This window comes from Neodiprion pinetum, chromosome 3 (genome assembly GCF_021155775.2).
Source record: "Neodiprion pinetum isolate iyNeoPine1 chromosome 3, iyNeoPine1.2, whole genome shotgun sequence".
NCBI classification, from domain to species: domain Eukaryota; kingdom Metazoa; phylum Arthropoda; class Insecta; order Hymenoptera; family Diprionidae; genus Neodiprion; species Neodiprion pinetum.
In genome coordinates, this window is record NC_060234.1 from 41134527 (window position 1) to 41155363 (window position 20837).

General features: G+C 40.2%; 1 protein-coding gene across 1 annotated transcript in view; it reads left to right on the plus strand.

Annotated features, from left to right (window-relative positions):
• The first annotated feature begins 210 nt into the window (after window positions 1-210).
• Atet (ABC transporter expressed in trachea) overlaps window positions 211-20837 on the plus strand; it is a 33737-nt gene continuing 13110 nt past the window's right edge. Inside the window, exons 1-2 of the mRNA XM_046615709.2 lie at window positions 211-682; window positions 9130-9301. Of these exons, the coding sequence (XP_046471665.1) occupies window positions 9150-9301 (152 nt within the window). The 5' untranslated portion in view covers window positions 211-682; window positions 9130-9149. The remainder of the gene's footprint in view (window positions 683-9129; window positions 9302-20837) is intronic.

Sequence of the window (20837 nt, forward strand, 5' to 3'; positions counted from 1 at the left end):
GAATACGATAACATCGCAAGAATATTCCAATCCCCCGAATTATGCTCGTGCAGTATCTACGGTGAAAATTCCGCCTCCCCCGATTTTCGTCAGACAAAGAAGACCAACTCCTCTTCGAAATATCACCTCCCAGTAGATACGCTCCTTTTCTCGATGTAAAGCGGGGGGAAGAGACGGAGCAGCAGCAGCAAGCAGCGGCAGAAGCAAAGCTCGGTCCGTCAGGCAGCGTAGCGCACAGCTGATTTTGACGTCGTGTCTCATCGTGAAGGCTTATTGCGCTTATCGGAAAGGCAGTAAATAACGCTGATAATTTCCGCGTCGGCAATGTGCTCCGCAGTTCCGTTGAAGCGTCTTTAGCCCGGATCGAGTGCGCTGATTGAATTGAGATTAACGAAAAGCAAAAGTCAAACCTTAGAAAAAAAATACAAAAAGTACGAAAAATTAAAAAAAAAAAAAAAAAAAAAAAAAAAACCGACGCGTTTCGCGAAAGGGCAAATGACCCATCGGAGGTGTCGAAAAGTGCCCGTTTCCAGCTGGTCGTCGCGTATCGTCGCGCCGATACTAAACCGCGTGCAGTTTCGCCCTACAGTGCAAAGGAAAAGTTTCGGAAAATATTTATCGCCATGTGTTTTAACGAGGAATGAATTCGGATACCCGTAGGGAATCACAACGTCGCTGCTTGGTGAGTTCGTTCAGAATTTCGGATCGTTTTTTGATCTTACAATAAGACATGCAGCGGCGGTGCAGTTTTCAGTGGTCAAGTTCTGCGCGATTCAGACGACGCCTATCTCTCTCTCTCTCCCTCTCTATCTATCCATCTATCTATCTTTATCTTTCTCCGGGCACGAGGATCAAAAATCTGTCAAATTTTCTCTTCCAACGTGAATTACAGCCGAGCAGCGAATTGTTTTATTTATTATTTTTAATCACACGCCTCGTTCTCCTCTCGAGTATTTCCCCCCGAACGAATAACGTATGCTTGTGATATTTTCGAACAAAGGCAAGCGAGGCTGTTTGCTTTTTACCTATGCTGCCGTTTCTGGCGTGTACTCTTACCTTTCATATTTTACGACCAGTCGCTCTTACATTTTTATACGCGGATCTTGCCGCATTCGTCATGTTGGGATTTCAGCGATTTTCGCTTTTCGCAGATCGTGAGGCTCCCGATGTCGCGAACAATACAATCGGCGGTTCTTGTACGCGGCGTAATGGCTGTTCACCTCGTTGTTTATTTAATACAACTGTGCTCAGGCGCACTGTAAAATCGTCGATGGACGTAGTGATGCTCGCTTTTACCGCTGCGCGAATCGAGAGATATTATACATACGTACACGTACGTATTGCGGTCGAGAAGCGTGCCGAAAGATCGCACGCTTGTTTTTAAGTATTTTTCAAACGCGCAATTTCATTATCTCTCGCTAGTTCGAGCCGGTGGAATTGTTGGAATTATTATTTCCTGCGCGAAGACACGCGTTTCTTTGTTTGTAATCGTATTCAGGCAGCTTGAAGGCAGATACTCACCTTCGCTTTGCACAGCTGGTCGTTAATTATTAACCTCGTAATCAACTCGAGTGCGGTGCGTAACAATTTTAAAAAAAATTTCAGCTCTGACGTTTCACGCGAATGGCGAAAATTCATTAATTCAACCCGGAATGGGTTCTCATATTAAGAAAAAAAAAAAAAGAACAAAAAGTTGAGTATTTTATCTCTTAACGAAATCGGTTGCTTTCATCACAGATGAACTTTTCTTCGATATTTCTATTCAAAAACAACGTTCAACTCAGTAACTGAGCTTAAAAACGAAGATTCATTTTTAAAAACTCAATCCAGGTACTAGTGGTTTGATTAATTCTTTCCAACGATCAATCGTAGATGCAAAACATCCGTGCCTATTCATTAACGATAAATCTTCAGCCCAACAGCGAAACGGTCCTTGGATAATAGCATTTTTTTCAAACCTTGACGATTCTACTTACCAATCAATCACACGTTTTTCCTCTTTCTTTGTTCGTTTGTTATTCTTCGGTTTCATTCGTCGATCTCGGTTCGAAAATTTTCCTCGTTAATCGCCTTCGGCTTATTCCTGGACATCCGGATTCACTTGCTACAGATTTTCTCTTTTTTTCCAACGGAACATCTACAGAGAAACTAAATTGACTTCTGGACGAAGTGGCGAGGTGGATGTATAACGGAGCCTTCCGCTCCTTCCGGCTAAGACGATTCTATTCCTGGATCCAGCGCGACGTCATCTTTCCTCTTTTTGAACCCGAATCGTTCCGTCTCATTGTCAATGAAATTTGAACCTTCCTGTAGCCTCGCCGTATCGTCGATGGTGCTTCGGTTCAGACAAGGTCCATCGACTTTTCCTCCCAACCTCTCGATCGTAGCGCAACGTCAGAGCTTCAAATTCCGAGACAATTATTCCCAGCCTTGTACAAAATTTCGCAAAAATATGTCCACCGAGTTGCTTGGATTCGCGAGGTGTTGTTGCACGGTCGGATCGTCCATATCGCAAAAAACTACCGCAACGAAGACTTGCGGTATCTGAATTAAATCTGCGTACTTAGCCTTGAATCATCTCCGCATCACTTGGACACGCTGTCTTTTCGTGACGACTTATTTTCAACGTCACCGGAGAGAAGACAATTTTTAATCAACCAGCGCTGCAATCGGATGCTTCTCCGAATTTTTCCTTCGCGACTATCGTCGCATGTTGCGATTGATCTTGCGGAATTCGAGGAGCTGCGTATACGTGTGTATGTATGCGCGTGAATTTAAAATAATTAGCGAACGCGTCGGTCACGGGTTACGTGGTTCTGCAGTCAACGTGGGGACCCCGAAAGATCGGGTGATCAATCCCATTGCCCGTTGCTTAACACAGTCGCACGTCAATAATTTAAACGAGATATATTTATGACGTAGGAGAACCGGGGTCATACACTCCTCGATAAGACTTGAGTAATTGTTACACGCTCGAGCATCTTGCCACAAAACACTAGCGTGACGCGTAGTCATTTATAACGCTCAAACGTGACCGCGTGTTCATCGGCGGCTGTCGATTAACGTAAATCAGTCTGAATCGGATCGCGAAAGAATTTTTATACGCGTTTCGTTGGCATCGATTTTCAAAACTGGAAAACAGCTTTTCGGCAACGCTCTTGTAGTGGAAGTAATTTTTGTAATTCCTGAGCGTAATGTGCAAAGAGTCAACTGTTCGGTTACGGTTATTGTTGCACTTTTTACTCCAAACGGATCGATAACATCGGTCAACGCGAATTTTCAGTCTGGGTTCTGGATGTCAATTTTTGATTTCCTCCACGTTACTATTAAAAGAAGAAACAAGTTATCGAATAAAGTTTGCTTTTGTAGAAACTTGAACAATATTTTGGGTATTGAGAAATATCATCTATTTTCGCAAACATTTGTTGCAAATGATAATTAATCAAACTTCAGTCTCGCGTTTAAATCACTTCTATTAAAAATTGATAATTAATAATAAAGTACGAGTGTAAAAGAATTGATAAACAAAGTTCGAAAATGAATATTTTTCGTAATTCTTCCTTGTTCGTACGGATTTTCTCGTATCAAACTCCCATCGTGCTCTCATTATACGGCCCCTGATAACGTCGTTCAAAGTTCATCGCATCTTGGTGAAAAAGTTTTCTTTGTTCTTCCGAATAGGCACCCGTATCAGTTATCAACAAAAAACTTCGAGACTTACTTATCAACGTAAAAAGGACAAAAGTAAGTTTTACAAGTAATAAATGACGATTTTGGTCATTATTCGATGTATAGAATCAAAATTTATTCGTTTGAATGTAAACTCTAAAAAAAAAAAAAAACAATTTCGATGATCTGTGCAATCGTTATCCCTAAAAATTTCCCAAAAAGCGCTAGCAATTCTCGTACGAAGACATGAATTAAGTGATAGGAATATTAGACCATATCAATCTTCGAGTACAACGCAACGGGAATACTTGAAAAATGTTTTTTCTTGAGGATAATTTATGGATCTTGCTTGTCACCCTTCTCCATGCTTATAAATTCTTGAGCCAGTAATTCAAAGCTTTGTTATACAGACGTCTCATGTCTCGTTGGACTTCAACGTCACTCGCTTGCCAACGTATCCAACAAGTTTCGCATTACGCTGATAAGGAAGGAGAATTTTCAGCCGCTTGAAAGCTTCGTATTCAAGTTGCGCTTTCGTCCACGGTATTGGCAGCTTTCCAACGCGTCACGCCAATCAGTCTGAGTCTTAACGATAAGAATTCGGTTGCCTTTTCTCTCAATTTGCTCCCCGTCAAACATGCCGCATAGTGGATTTTTACTCCCAGCGAAACTATTGGACAATTTATCAATTCATTTTCTCTTCGTTCAAAGTGCAGTGGGTGAATAATCTCAAAATTCGGACAAAAAGTAAGTACACACACTGGGAAAAATTTCATTTGTTACACTAACTAGACAAATTGGGTAAGACAGGCATCGTTAAAAAAAATTGTTTGCAACTTTATAGAATAGCCAATGAAATTCAGTGATTCGTATTAATACAGCCTTACAAAATAATTCGCAATTTGGAAATTAGACTCTGTAAAAATTGTTGAAAAATTGTAAAATAACAATTTTTATTCCAACTTCTCGTCGCGTTATTTTAACCTCAGCCTCACGACTCGCCCGCAGACTAAACTCATCGCGAACCTGTTAAACGAATACCTGTTATTGTAAAAAGATTGGTCAAACAAACCTCGGTGTGTTTTTCATCTTCCGAGTCCGTCTCGTAAGCTGCAGTAACGTTAAAACGAGATCTGGAGCGAGTTATTCATCGTCGCCGATGAATCATTCGACAGTGAAGAAACATCGCTTCTTTCTCTCATCTCATCATTCCCAGCATATTACGGAAGATTCTTAGCTCAGCATTCCTCCTCGACCTCGAGTCACTCTCCGAACGAACCTTGGCGCGATGCTGATCTTGAAACACCGCAGAGTAAGAAACCTGCATTACGGGCTGATCACCAGGTCAGAAGGTGTCGAATTATTCTCGAGTATAAACATCCGATTGAAAAAATTCAAAGCTGATTCCCACGACGTGCGGAACATAATTGGGCGTGTAATTATAATCAACTTATCTATAAAACAGAAATACAAATTGCATGTAACTAATATAAAAAAAAAAAAAAATATTCTCGATATAAAGAGAAATATTTCAGTCGTAAAAATTTAACGAGTAATTTTAAATCTTATACCAAAATCGTATTCAATTTTAAAATCATAAGATATAAATAATTACACCTTAATTGTTTTACAAAATTAAATTAATTGTATAACTTGACCGATGATTCGGTTCCAATTAAATGTCTATCTCTGCAAAGTTCGAACCCCATTTTGTAACAAATGATATTTATTTATTTATTTATTTTTTTCTGATAGAGAGAGAGAGAGAGAGAGAGAGAGAGAGAGAGAGACAATTCTGGAATCTTATCAAATAGTTCTACAGTTCCTGATAGTTTTTTAAATCAGTTCCGATCAATAACGGTTTTGACGCGTGTATTATCATTTTCGCCAACGGTAACGTCCCAATTTTTCCCAGCTAATTCGATGCATCGAGTCTAAACGGGGACGAATCGTTAACCCCGCCAACGGCACCAAGCCGACATTCAAAGCAGGATCGAAGTCCAGCTATCAGAAATTCAGGGAAACACGATTCGCAGCCTGTGACTCATCGATCGCCGCTGGCCGTTGGGTGAACGTCCGGTAAAAAGAAGACGAGAGAACAAAATGAAAAAAAAAAAGAACAATAAGTAAATACGTTCAAATTTCGCGCCACGGCAGCGAATGAATCACGCCGTTGAAACGATAAATGTTTACTCGCAGAGCGGTTAGAAAGAATCAAGTGCAGGCGTACTCGGATAGGTTGATGTTACTGATTAAATACACATGTGCACGCACGTATATATTTATAATAAACGTGTTTTTATGCACCAGCTCGACCCACGGACAAAGACTTTAGAACTTCCATCCTGACGTTGTCAGTCTGTAGACAACATCTAATCACGTGTTTACAATATTGCCAGATGCTGTCACGTGTTCAGCCTGATCATCAGTCGCAACTTCCGGCTGTTACGTGCTGGCTATTTTTCAGGTTATTACCGGATGTTCTTGTCTCATTTTCACATCATCTTATATGTACTTCGATTATTTAATACCCGATCACGCCTCTTGTTGAGATAATTTTTATATTTGTCTTCCAAGCCTGATTTTGTTATCATCTCGTCGTTCGTGCAAACCAAACGCAAATGCCGTGATCAAGACGTTCAATGGCGATAAATCCACTTCGATTTAACTGTACATTGAAATTTAACAAATTAACAGAGACAAATATTCGTATCAGCCAATTATCGCACAATCAAGGTTTGAAAATTCAAACTCGGCCTATTGACATGAATTTGATTTTAGAAGGATGTACTCTCGATGTAAAAAAAAAAAAAAATAAAAACAGGTAGAAGAATCCTCGTTCAAACGGAACAAGTTAAATTATCAATAATTACGAAAAGCCCAAATTCTGTGACTACTTCGATATTTTAATAATAATAATAATAGTTACTTTTAACCACGCAAATAAATACATATTCTACAAATCACCGGATTGTCTAATGATTTTTCTTCTGCAACAACTCGGTTTCATCGCGAAAACATCGCTTGCAAAGTCATCGTGGGTTGTTGAGTAATTGATAAATTTATCATTTCTTGAAAAACATGTTTGCGTTGTTCGAAATTCATTGCAAGCTATCTGCGTCGAATACCTATTCACAATTGAAACGATTTTATAATTACAAATGCGGAACACTAATATGACATTTTCAAAACGATGACAAACTGCGGATCCTTCTCTATTTCAATATGCAGCCATCAATGGATTAATGTATCGATCAGGATTTCTATTGTAACGCAATTAAATTTCGTACCTTGATTTCGCGCGTCTTGTCATCTATCTAATTCTTTTCCCTGTACTGTACTCGGTACGCTATTCATTACACTCAATCAAGATTCGGAATACGGTACTTTTTCAAAGTAGGCGGCATCTCTCTTATCATCTCTCTCATCATGCCTCATCCATCTCTGCTCTTTTCTTGCAAGAATAATTCCCCGAAATTCCGACGTGATTAAACTCTGGGAGGACCTCAGTTATACGCTTAATTGCATCTTATTGCCCCTTCTCAATCAACGGTCTTGTTATTCTCGTTGTTAACTCGTTCAACTCCAGCGTTGATCGTCACATGGTGTGCGCAAACTTAAAAAGACGTCACGGATTTCATGAAAAGTATAAATATATATATACAATATTAATAAGTATAAATTTTTTATATTTTTTTATACTCAAGCGTAAATAAGCCACACTTTACGTAGACGGAAATCACACTACAAGCACATTGCGTTGGCACAACTTGATTCTTTAACATCGATGTCTTTGCCACCTGCATGTGTGTGCATCTAAAAGCGCAGATTACGCGAATATTAAACCCTGCGTAGGTCAAGATATTTAAGGGCCAAAACTCAGTGTAATCTGCCGTTCTTGTTCTATTTCAATTTTCAATCAAGCAAAAAGTATCGAAGTTCTACAACGATCGCGAGTGAACTTTAAAGCCTGTGACTTGCAACGAGGTGCGATTGTATTTTCGTCTCAAGTGACAGATTCTTCGAAGCCATGGCGCAATTCTGTTACGTTTATACTTAGTCGACAGGTGCCACTTGGGGATAAATTTAACCAGAAATGTGCTCGTCATTAATTATGAGAAATAATTAGCCAATCACTTCGAGTCTGGCGCACTCGTTGTATCCTTACCGAATCTCGTACCTCGTCAAGATCTTCTGACATTCGGTGTATACAGACTTCTATTAAAACCCTCTTGAAATCGTCAAAAATTTGCGTACAATATTTCACAGTACGTATTAAACATCTTTTAAAATCCGTGACGTATTCTCTCGAATGTCGAGAGATTGTTAATAACTGTGGAAATCTTTTGTCTTCGTCTCGAAGTTTGACAATAAGATACCCGCGACGCAAAATTTGTCACCGGTTAAACTCTCGTACAGATATCAACAGATCGCAAACAATCGTTTTATACCCAAACAATCATTGTTACATTGTACATATTTATACACCCGCGCCACGTTACGTTGCAGCGCTTGATGTTTGCGGATAAAATCCCCGGTAGCTCGAAGTTTTTTATAAACGTATAATACTTCGAAAACACAATTTATCCCCGCTTACCAAATCGGCGATAAAAGCTTGACAGGTTTCTCGAAAATTATAACAATGTAAACATACGCATACGGCAAACGTGGGATACCGCAACAGAGTGAAATTTGACTGCCTCAAGTTGTTCGACACTTTGTAATTTTTGCCATGGAATTTTCGAAGCGAATTTCTCCGGCTTTCGCAATCCTTAAATTGATCACAGCTTATGTCTCACTGTACTGCATCCGATGATTATTGTTACGTACGATTTTTGTAGCAATAAATACCACTTGGAAAATTGTACCGCAGACTTGATACGGAATGAAAGTTATTTAACGAAGGTTAGGTGAAGAAGGAACTGATTTTTGCTAATTTTATTGCGAGATAGTCGTACTTTGAATATTCATCGAATCATCATGTTCGAAAGCTGTACGGAAAACTCTTAAAAAAAAGGTTCGATATGTAGAATCTCTTGAAAATTGTGCAAAATTTTAGTAAATTTTACAATTGAACGTTTTATTCGGAAGATTATTTTCTACAAGTCCATCGTTAATCGATTTCCTTAATTATTTATTTTTACAGTACTCGATAACTCGAAAAAAAAAAACAACAGAAAATAGTCTTTTGAATAAAATCATGTCTCATGGAATGGAATCCAACGAATGTACTAGGTTTTTAAAGATTTTGAAACGGTTTGAAACAAAGTATCGATATCTGAGCTTTTCTGGCTAATTCAAGTAATTTCTGTTTTTAATTTGTCAACAATATCATCGTATGTCGCAAATTTAATAAAAAGTATGGATTCCGGCCACCCTGCGACTTTTTCAACAGCCAATCGCACTGTGCTGGTAAATGAATTCAAAAAGCCGATTAAACACGCCTCTTTTTCGCCTTAGCGTTCGAGTAGCGGTTGAAGATGGCCGATCTGAAGAACCTGACGCTAGGTGGAGGGACCAAGTACAATGGAGACGAACAAGTCCAGTTCATCGCGAGCGGAAGTCATCAGGTGACGATCAGATCACCGCCGCCAACGCTGGGCTACGAGAATCTCAACAACGCGATCCTCGGGTGAGTTTCGTCGAATCCTTCGTCTAAAGAAGTTTCGCATTTCATTCGGAGCGATCAGAAACCCGAGAACGCGACCTACGAAAGAAGTCTGGTCCGGTGAAATTACGGCAAAACTGAAACCAGTCCGAAAAAAATCGTCAGACTTTTGATTCGCGCTTTTGCCAGGCGGCGGCGCAAGCTGCACCAAATTTTGGACCTCAAGAAATTTGTTTTTAGATTTTCCGGACTTGTACACGTGATCATCTTAGACAGGAAAAATCTCTACGGTAACAAAAGATCTTTGTTCGACCTCAAAACTGCGAAAAATTTCCGATTCCCGTTACTCGAGGTCCTGTGAATAACCGAAATTTGGGACTCGCTTGATTCTCGGTAGCCTCAGTTACGATATATCGTGGGTTCGGACCTCAAACTTATTCTCGAGCTTTTCTTCGACTGGGTTTCGTAGAAGATACGAGGTTCTATTGAGAGCGGCAAGATTCAATTTCAATGTAAAATTTCCGAAAATTTCGAGGCTTTATTGGGTCAAACTAAGCTCATGGGTGTAAATGAGACCTAAATTATCAGTCGGTATATTTGAATTACAAAGGAATGGAGGGTTGAGAGATTCAAATACGATTTCTAGAAATTCAATTCGGGGCTTCAACTTAAGCTTGGTAAGAGCCGATTTCTTTCTTGGTATCCAAGATCAATGATAAAAAACATCCGTACATGTTGACGTTTCATCCCTTTGGTGGGGATCAAAACTTGGAAGGGTCAATATTTCGAAATTTCAAACATGCGAAAATAACATAACGAAATATGAATTGTTCGAAATCTTTCGTTTATTTTATTCTCGCATGTTTGAAATTTCGATATATCAGCCCTTCGAGAAAATCCATTTGACAAGAACCAAGAACAAAAAAATGCGGAACGACTTTGGTTGTCTGGCACAAAAACGACCAAGAACCAATAAGTGTTGAAAATAAAACACACCATTAAAAACCAATAGTCAGCTCAGTAATTTGACACTGAAGGACCACTTTAGCTTAATCGCTGATCCTGTTCATGCTTTTCAAGTGTAAACAAAACCAGCATCTCTCATATCCTGTATCTATGTAAGTCTGTTTTTAGCTTGGTGTCTTCTCGTTTTAACGCGAAGCTGACGTAACACTTTAGCCACGTGTTTCGCAGGCACGAAGCTTGTGCTTTTCATCCTCGGTTCGTTACCGTCTTATTGTTAAACCCGTGCAAACCAGCTGCGCCCGACAGATTTGCAGTGCTCGCAAACTTCTTAACGGATTTTAACCGGTCATTCCACCGCCTTGTTTTTCTCTGAGAATAAGCGCGACACGCGCTTCAGTGTAAAGCTGGTCATTCGACGCTGATTGGGCGATGAAAGGGTCAATTGAACAAACATGTTACGGTTGGATGCAGCTGGTCGCGATTATCGCAATTGAACTGCGAACTCACGGATCAATTAACACCCGTTACTGCCACGATATAACGATAAAAAAGATGCGAACAATTTTTTCCCTCTCATCCGTTTTTTCCGCACTAGCGTCTTCAACTCCTTCGAAGATTGGAACACAACACGAAGTCATCCAGATTCTCACCCGTGCGATCTTGCCTTCCAAACTTGGACTCTTCCAACGATGCATCGTAATTCTCTGCAGTCCGCAGTCGATGCAAAAGTCGTTGAAAAGCCTTCGGTTACGAAAGTACGACGTTCGTAGATGGAAACTTGGAATTCTCGCGAGCATTTCCCAAACCTTTCCAGGCACCAGCCGGTTACAGTCTCTTCGCATATCTCGGCAACTTCAAGTCGAAAGAGAAACCCATTTCCACGTAATGACAGGCGGCGCACTCGTGACCGCTGGAATTTCGCTTCATTAAATACGAGGGTTGGGGAAATTCGAGTACCATACGCCGTTGTTCAATTACGAGTTTTAGAACATTTCACGTTAAGAGCCCGTTGAAATTTACTTTATGCCAAACAGAATTCGCCGCCGATTCAATTGCGATTGGGATACAAGATAGCGACGAAATGACTACGATTCGCGTTCGATCGATCATCAAACGAGTTCGATCTTATCCCCCCGACTTTTGAACGGGAGAAATCAATTCCGTACACACTCCGAAGAGTTCCCGCAGGAAATTCCGCAAACGCGAGGCTCCTTTATTGCGAATCGGTGAAAACGTAGAACTTTTCAAACCTTCGACAGGCATTGAACGACCTTTATTAAACGTCTGATACTCGTTTCGTCCTTCGTGATACTATTTCACCCTTTTCTAGAGCAATCGTGCCGAGCAAGGTTAATGTGACTTGAAAAAAACTGGTCGTTCGTTCATCTGTTCATCATCTGTTTTCTTCCGTGAAATCACGCGTAGCGATGATATTGCTTCGGTTATCCTTCGCTGATTAATGCTCTCATCGGCAGCCAGAGTTTCAGAGTCATTAATTCTCTGTCCTCGTTGATTAATTTATCGAGCATGACCTTGACTAGCCACCAGAAGCAGGGTCATCCACAAATGACATAAGAATGATCTCCTCGCGTCTTCTTACACGGGCTTACAGATAACCATGGCGTAATATCGCGTGTGTAGCGTATTTACGCGGGGTTATCAATCGGCACTCGGTACGCCCTTCAGACCGCAAGCTCTGTACCAATTACACGGGTCAACAACAAAATACTTTTTTGATTTTGTGTTTAAATACATCACATTTGATTACATAGATCGATTAATAACCAAAATTCTCATTTATTACTTGTAAAACTTACTTTTGTCCTTTTTACGTTGATAAATAAGACTCGAAGTTTCTTGTCGATAACTAATACGGGTACCTGTTCGGAAGAACAAGGAAAATTTTTTCACCAAGATGCGATGAACTTTGAACGACGTTATCAGGGGCCGTATAATGAGAGCACGATGGGAGTTTGATACGAGAAAATCCGTACGAACAAGGAAGAATTACGAAAAATATTCATCTTCGAACTTTGTTTAGCAATACTTTTACATTCGTACTTTATTATTAATTATCAATTTTTAATAAAAGTGACTTAAACGCGAGACTGAAGTTTGATTAATTATTATTTGCAACAAATGTTTGCGAAAATAGGTGATATTTCTCAATACCCGAAATATCGTTCAAGTTTCTACGAAAGCAAACCTTGCCCGATAAAACTGTTTTTTCTCTTATTAGTTACGTGGAGGAAATCAAAATTCGACGTCTAGAACCCAGACGCAAAATTCTACAGCTCGCAAATCAAAGTCTGCCTTGCGGCGGTTGGTCAACATTATTAAAGCGGCGGGACGGCTTGGTTGAAAATTCAATTCAATTGGTCGGTGGAAATAACTCGGCCGATGGTAGGGTCGTCCCTTTGTCACACATGCCGACAAAGGAGAAAATTTTATCCACCAGTCGAGCGGCTCGGAGGTCGAAATACGCGACGGGAAAATAGACCCGCATGGGATTCGTTGTAGAATGAAACATGTAACATCTATCTAGGGGAGAACCTGCAGTGATCCCTCGGGAAACCCGAACATCCCGGATGAAACGCAAAGCGACGCGAGTAACGCGGCTCGCTTATCCCTGATTTTATTTACAACTTTCGCGAGAATATTTCACCGCTCTAATGATTACGACAAGAAATTGGCCCGCGGTTTTTTCCACCCCCCAAATTTGCGCCGAGCTCAAAATGGCCCGAACCTCGACACGACGCTGGTCGATATTCCTCGACTCTGACAGCCTTAGACAAACGACGAAGGCGGAACCGCGTTCCGTGACTCGGTTATGCGAAGTACTCGTCCTATGAAATTCAGTACTCAGATTTTCAGCAGGAATTATGCGTGAGTATTTGTAAATTGTAATTCTAACATCGTCCAATGATTGGTTAAGAGACGTCCTTTCAAAAGCTTATTCGCAATTTTGTTAACAAGACCAAAAAAAATTCATGTCGATCAAAGCTCTGCTTCGAATATTCAGAAGAAATTTCATTTTCTTCGCATTATACCTGAAATCCGCTTCGGCATCAACTTCAGTCTATCCCACAACTAATAAGACATGTTTTACACACACACACAGTAGTGTATAATTTACTTTCTTCTGCGGTTGCATTCGCTAACAAAAACACCGTACCAAAAGGACGATGTCAGGACTAGAACTTGCTTCAGTATTCATGCATACATACTGGAACAATCTCTTGAAATTTGAAAATGAACCGCGCACGCGCGAGTTTTATCGGCTGTTCGCGCAGGCTGGCCAACTCGATTTTTCGGCTGTCAAACTGTTTCTGCCGGCGATGCGGTTGATACGAATTTTCGAGGTTAGAATCTCAAATAATTGAAGTAGCGACTCGGAAAGGTTTTGGAAGCGTTTGTTGTCGGTTCGGAAAGTTGACTCTTCAAAGAACGGTCGGAATTCAATGCTTATGCTCTTTGAGAATTCAAACGTACACATTTTGCGTACGTTGGCACGCCTGCGTCGCGGACAAGAATATCGCTGCGTGAAGATTTCGCCGACCAATGAGATTTAATTATTTGGCACACGCGCGGTTGATTTTCAAGTTTCCAGAGATTCTTCCGGTACAGTCATGTACCCGTATAGCTACTCATAGAACAAGAAGAAGATTGCGGATTTAGTATTCATGCGGTTTCGACTCGGCAAAGTAACAAAGGATTTCTATCGCTCCGTAGAGCAGATCCTATGCTCGTAATGGTAGTCGCGACGTGTATATATATATATATATCTATATATCTATGCGTACAAAAAATTCACTGATTTACAATTCGAATGTACATCCAGGAGTACGTCACTAATCCGTAACGGTTGTCGGCGAGCTTATGAATCACTAGCTCAAATTTATACTGTTCGTCTGAACAATGTTGATCTCTGCTCCTTCTAGTGTCCGTACCAAGATCAAATTATGGTAACTTCTTTGCCGATCAAAGTTCATTTCACGATCTCAAGGTTTCTTTCTCTTCTCTCTTTCAATCGCTTGGAGAGATAGTCTTCGATTCTCGCGTACAAGCCGATTGCTTGGTGTTTTTAATGACGTTCTTAACTCGATAATTGGAAACCGACGGCTCGCTTTACGCGATAAGGCGTTCTCTCTTGTTTTTCCATTTCAGCAAAGTCTTTTCGTATCATAGCACAGGTCTGTAAAAAAATCTTTTATTCCAGCTGCATCGGATGTTTTTGGTAAATGTTATATTTTCGAGTATGTTGAATCCAACAATTACTTCCATTTCGCTAAATTACCTACAACATATTTGCAAAATACAAGGTGTTTGCATAAAAAAAAGTACAGCAATGACGAATAAACCACCATTTCATAACAATGAACTAAGCAATATTTCTTATAAAATTAAACAAAGAATTTCTTCATGAAATGTATTTAACACTCCGTGTTCGTTCTTCTTTTGCTTTTGAAACCTCTTCTTCTTCTCTTTGATACACGCTTCAGCTTTTCATTTTCACTTTCCCTGTTTCTACATACTCTTGATTCTCCCTCCAATACATATTAAAAGGAAGTAAGAAATCAATTTTCCATAAGATTTTTATAAACAAGAACAGGATACCAGATTTCGAGTTAGACGGGAATTTCACTCCAACGATAAGTGAGACTACAAACACGAGTTCAAGAAAAAACCTGACGCGATGGAATTTTCCGAGTAATTTTTCCGTTTTCAGTGTATAAAAATCTATAACAAACGGTATAAGAAACCTGTGCAGCTTTTTGGAACAACATCCTGATCTCGGTGGAGTTATTTTCACGTGCAAGCAACTATTGAGATAGGAAAAAAGGGGCGTTCAATGGGAGAGGAGACTGTCACTTGTCAGCATCATCCGGAACAGAGATCGTCGATGTGGAGGGAAAAAGGGCAAAGGGAAAGAAGCGTATCCTCTTCATCGAACGATTGCCATCCGACCCGAATCTTGTAACAGTGCTCAAAGGCAAACCTTGGCGTGGCGTTATTGGCGCTACCAGAATGCCGTTTTCCCATTTTCAGAGAATCGAATGCTTAATTTTCGAAACTAATTTCTAGACCGGTGACTCTTGGTCGGTTTCTACGATTCAAATGCTTGTAAATTAGGACACTCTTGCCACTCTTGATCTTGATGTGAGATCGCAAATTGGCTAGATTTTTCATGACTATACATATACATTCAATTTTCGGCAAGGTTTATCCGGACTGCGTGATATATTTTTTGGCAACCGAACGTGTCTGATGTCAATTCTACTCCCATGCGTAAGGAAACGCGAAGATAAGACGCTGAATATTTTATCAATTACTACGTATCTTGGAAAAATAAACTAAAAACTTACGCCACAGGTGTTAATCTTTTCTTATCGCGAAACTAATACGGACGTATCAAGTGCGTATCGGGTCGCGTTTCTAATTGATGCGAAGGCCGAGATCATCGCTTCGTTGATTCGAAATGATTCCGGAAACAATGAGATCGGAAGAATGGAAGTGAAGAAGATGAGAAAATTCAGCCTCTGATGAGTTTCTAAAAAGCTGCAGCAGCGAGACGATTCATTTGAAATCGCCTGAACGATACGAAGGCAGAAATAATCCGCTATCTGATAATCCGCCGCTAGGAATATCCGATCGGTGACTGACGTTAAATCGCAGATAGTGTAGCTTTTCGCGATCAAAGATCAACGATCCGAAGAAATTCTTCGCTGTTGTTTATCAGTTGCAGATCACTCTCGACGATCGATTTCAGGTTAGCTGCGATTATTTAAAAAGAAAGCTCGAAATTGCGATGAAAACTTTGCCGAGTTCGAAATTCTACACTCCCCCTCCTCCTCTCCTCGGTAAAAACTGAAAGAAAACATTATCCCGTTGCGATGAAGCTGTATTTCTTGCACGGTTATCACGCGACACAAGCGCGGCGAAAATGAAGCTGCAAGCTCAAAAATCCGGGGGCTGACACATGGGTTATTGATCAACGGAGCTTCTGTCCGCGGTTCGATAGCTGCCGGAGCTTACGTGACGTGAATTTAGACCGACGTTGGAGTAACGAAAGGTTAATTAATCGTTCCATCTGTGCGGGTAGGGTTTTGTTATATCATTAAACTTTTCAACCCCCGAAGCTAGGCTGCGAAGCTCGAGTTTTGGAAAAGCGAAGTCGGCGCTCCTGACGCAACTGCCTAATGACAACTTGACAAATTTGACATCGATCCATCGTTAACGTCGCGATCACGATCTACGAGTGGGTACATCGTGGGTTTCACAAGTCAATATTGGCCTATCTGTCAAGTGGCGATAAAAATTTGTACGAAATCGAATCGGACCGTCGGTGTGTCGATGGTCGAAGTCCCTTGCCGAGAGAGAAAGAGAGGGGAAAATAATTAAAAAGAATACAATGAAGAGAGGTTAATGCGATATACTAGCTGTGATCTCCCGTCATATTTCGATAATCGGTACTTCGATCCGATAAACGTGATCGGGAATCAATTTTGCAATCGTTTTAATCTTCCTCAGTATGCTCGCGAATTTTACGGAGCGAAGGGTGTTTCTTTCGTCTTTACGTGCTACTCTGGAAACCTAGAATTTATTATCATGGGACACGATGATTTCGACTACCACAAACAGCTCAGGTGAGCCATCAACACTGTACTCACAGTTTTATCCATGGATAATGGATTTCGTAGCGAACGAGTTGGTGTTTTCTGCGGTGCACTGAGAGAAATTTTTAGTTCCGGTTGACACTCATTCCTTAAATATTTTCATTTTTTACCGCAATCGAAAAATATAGTTGTAGGTAGAAAATGAAAATTGGTTTTCTAGCTGTTACCAGAAAGTCTGGTATCCGTTACTATTCTTTCTCATTACGATCACTGTTGCTGTATTTTCTTGCAACTGTTGCGAAAATTTAATGTTCGTGCAACGATAAATTGACGTCAAAGCCTTGTTTAACTAAAAAAGTAGAGTAAACCTTAAAAAGCGATTTTGCGTTGCAATAACCAAAAAAGGATCGACGATAGCGCAAAATCGTTAGGCGTACCTCGTTTTTCGTAAATCCAACAATATTCAAACAGTTTTTTTAACGATACCTGTTTTACTCAATTTTTCTAGTTACCGTAACGAATAAAATTTTTCTCAGTGTGGTCCCCCAATTTTTAGAAGATTTATTCGACTTATTGTTAATCAGGATAGTGATACTAAAACAAGAAGCAATCACTGTGAAAAAAATCTTCCATAATTTCGGTATTCGGTTAATCCTAGCTTTTATCAGCGGGAATTTTGTATCAAGTAGAAAGAATTCAAGATTGTAGATATCAGATTTCTAAATTCTGTAAAAAAAATCACGTGACATTGGTAACGCAAATTTTCAATGTTAAAAGCAGCGAAGTAATTCGTTGCTGCTTTTCGAATATTGCACAGCTATGCACGTGGACGTGAAGAGCAAAAATGAACCGTGTACGGCAAAAGCGTGCGACTCCGTTTTGAATTAAAATTCACCCCGGGTTCTCGGCTCGTGAATAATAACGAAAAGGATGCTCGTTTCTTCATTTTGTATGCCTAGTCTGGAGAAAATAGAAGAAAGTAAAGTAAAGTCTGACGCGGATCCAACGGAATATATATTGTATGAATCTATGATCCTCTCTGCATCGATGTCGCGTAACTTCTACAGACGAGGGTTTATTAAGGGGAAAAATTGCGAAAAAAAGGGCGTCCAGAAGAAGGGAAGTGATTTTCTGACCCTGTGAGGGGGCGCCGCTTTTTATATACGTCATTAGAGAGCCGCTGATTAACGAACGAAAAACCCGCCAGGCTAGACGAATCCGGCGATTCGGTCCTTCGAGGGTTTAAAGAGAAATAAATCGATTCTCGTCTCGGATAATTATAATCGTCTGCAACGCGTTGCAGTTGACGCCCACTCGGGGATTCATTTTCGAGCTGATTTTTGTCCGCCAATTTGCTTTCTCCGCGATCAGGCGACACTGGCAGGTTGATAATTACTTCGCGCCTCTCAGACCACGGACGGATCCTCAGAGCGAATTTTCACCATCAGGATTCCAACGGATTTAAGGATCTACCAAACGTACATTCCAGTCAAAGATGCGTGAAGACAAAAATGTTTATTTAATTTTTTCTTTTTTGTGAAACGATGAATTACAGCTACAATACCGTAATTATTGATGATTTTTAAAAGATCCCAGTGTCAAATGATTTCTAGAATGAAAAAATCGTTTCGTTTGATAAATTCTTTACAAATCAAAAAATTCGTGTCTTTTGTTTGGCTAAAATCATTACAAATGATGAATAGTAAATCAATGCCTTAGCAAAAAATACTTCACCGTTATCAAATATCTTATTTTATAAATTTATAGAAAATTCATTTACGAATAAAACGAGCCACAGTTTATTAAAATCGTTTTTACGAAGCGATTTTTTCACTGTAAAAATGATTCGATGATGCGATCTTTTCAAAGTTATAAACAATCCTGCTACCGAAGCTGAAATTTACGGTTTTCCAAGTTTCCTTGGGAGCTATTTCAATTCAATGAACTTCGGTTGCACTTTCAAACTTTCGATACATCATGTTTCTGTCTTTACAGCTTTTCAACTTAACTCTACATTTGATACATTCTTGAGCGCACGAAAATCAGCTGCAGCTCCTTGCCAGATAACCGCTGTAAATTTCGGATGGAAATATTCCCGAGCTATAGATCTGAGGCCGATAACGTCGAACTTGACGAACCAAATCGCGAGACTTGATCTCCCGCTAATTACCCAACTGCAAATAATCCGTAATCGGTTGGCAGTCTAAGGCCAAGATAGAAATACGATCGACGGATACGATCGCGAAAATTGTGCGAACCGCCTCGTCGATTCGTTGGCAAAATTTCAACAGGGTATAATCAGCCGATTGCCAAAATAAGTTTTACAACACCCGAAAAAGCCCCAACCCTCCTCCCCTGTCGTACATAATTTTCTCACGATGCTAATTTGACAAAGCCAGACGCGCAATGCATTCGCCATTTCTCTAAACCCCGAATTGCGAATGGCCAATTTCCTCCCTCGCAACTCGGCGAACGTTGCCTTGCCCACGACGACACACGGAGAAAATAAAAAGTCTCAGGGTGAAAAAGCGCGGCGAGCTTCCCTCGCCGAAATTAGAACAGCTCGATACGAACGGCTTTACACGAGATCGCCGTACAGAAACGAACCTTCCGTTCGAATCGTAGCGAAATAACATCCGCACGGTGATTTTCGCGTTAATGTGTCGGTAAAACAGAGCGGGGATGTTTTAGATGTTTTATAGACTTGGGGTGTTTCAGCAAAAATTAATTTACGATTTTCCACCGTGGCACCCTCTAAAAAGTTTTTTTTAGTTTAGAAGAAAGATTCTGTAAAAAGATGAGCCTTGTACGTTATCTGAAAGATCGCGCTCATTCGATTATTCACTTTTTTTACAAATTTTTTTGAATTTGTAAAGAAACACGATGTAGCATTTCAATTATTATTTCTTTCCTCACATTTATATTCAACGCAAAGATCACTATCCGTGACGCAACGATGTATCGACCGTGAATCTTATTCTCCTCTAAATTAAGAGTTCGCGTAGAATTACAACTATTCCATCAGATTGAATTAGTAATTAAAAATTCGTCAGAGATACGCTGCTCAAATGTCAACCGGGGACTTGATATTACAATTGTGGATCTTCTGTGTGACGTAAATTGATATTGCGATCGATACACATGTAAGCGATGAAAAGAAATTTATTTACGATACTTCGTAAATTTTTTAAAAAAATGTATAAAAGTGAAACATCAACTGAGCGCGATCTTCCACATAACGTTGATCCCTCATCTTTTGACAGAATCTTTCTTTTAGCCTGAACAAACTTTTTAGGGGGTGACATGGTGGAAAATCACAAATTATTTTTTTCCGAAATACCCTATCGAACGTATAAGAGACCAATGATTTCATCTTCTCGTTGAATTCGACAACGAGCACGAAATCCGCGCAGAATCGAGCGCTACGAATTCGCGATCGAGAATCGCGAAGAGGCGCAGAATCGGGGTAAAAAGTACGATCGTAGTAAGCAGCTTTCGGCCGTTATACAAAGCATCGGATTCTTTTGTAGGTCGCGAAAATCGATAACCCTTGCAGTTTTCCACGTCCAGTAATAACAGTCGCTGATATTGCAACGTATCGGGCTTTACTGTCGTTTATGCGGCAAATCCTTCGGCCGCATAACGTGGCTCCGTTTTTTATTGCCGCGTTTATCGCAGAAAACGATGACGATCGTGTCTGTGATAATTTACACGCCGCTACCGATGATCAGGATTTAAAGTCGTTGAATCAAATGTAGTCGAGGTGGCATCAGCACGAAATCATTAAAAGTAAAACACGGCAAAATTCGAATGCATTAAATTAGAACAGACAATTTTGCATTTGCGTGTGCAAAACTTTGAATAAAACAATCGGCAGAGTTCGAGGCTATGAGATAATTTTCAAACGAGTTTTCTGGGGCGCGTGACTAAATTAACTCTCCACTCTTTTTGTGTACAACACTGCGATGTGCGCAAAA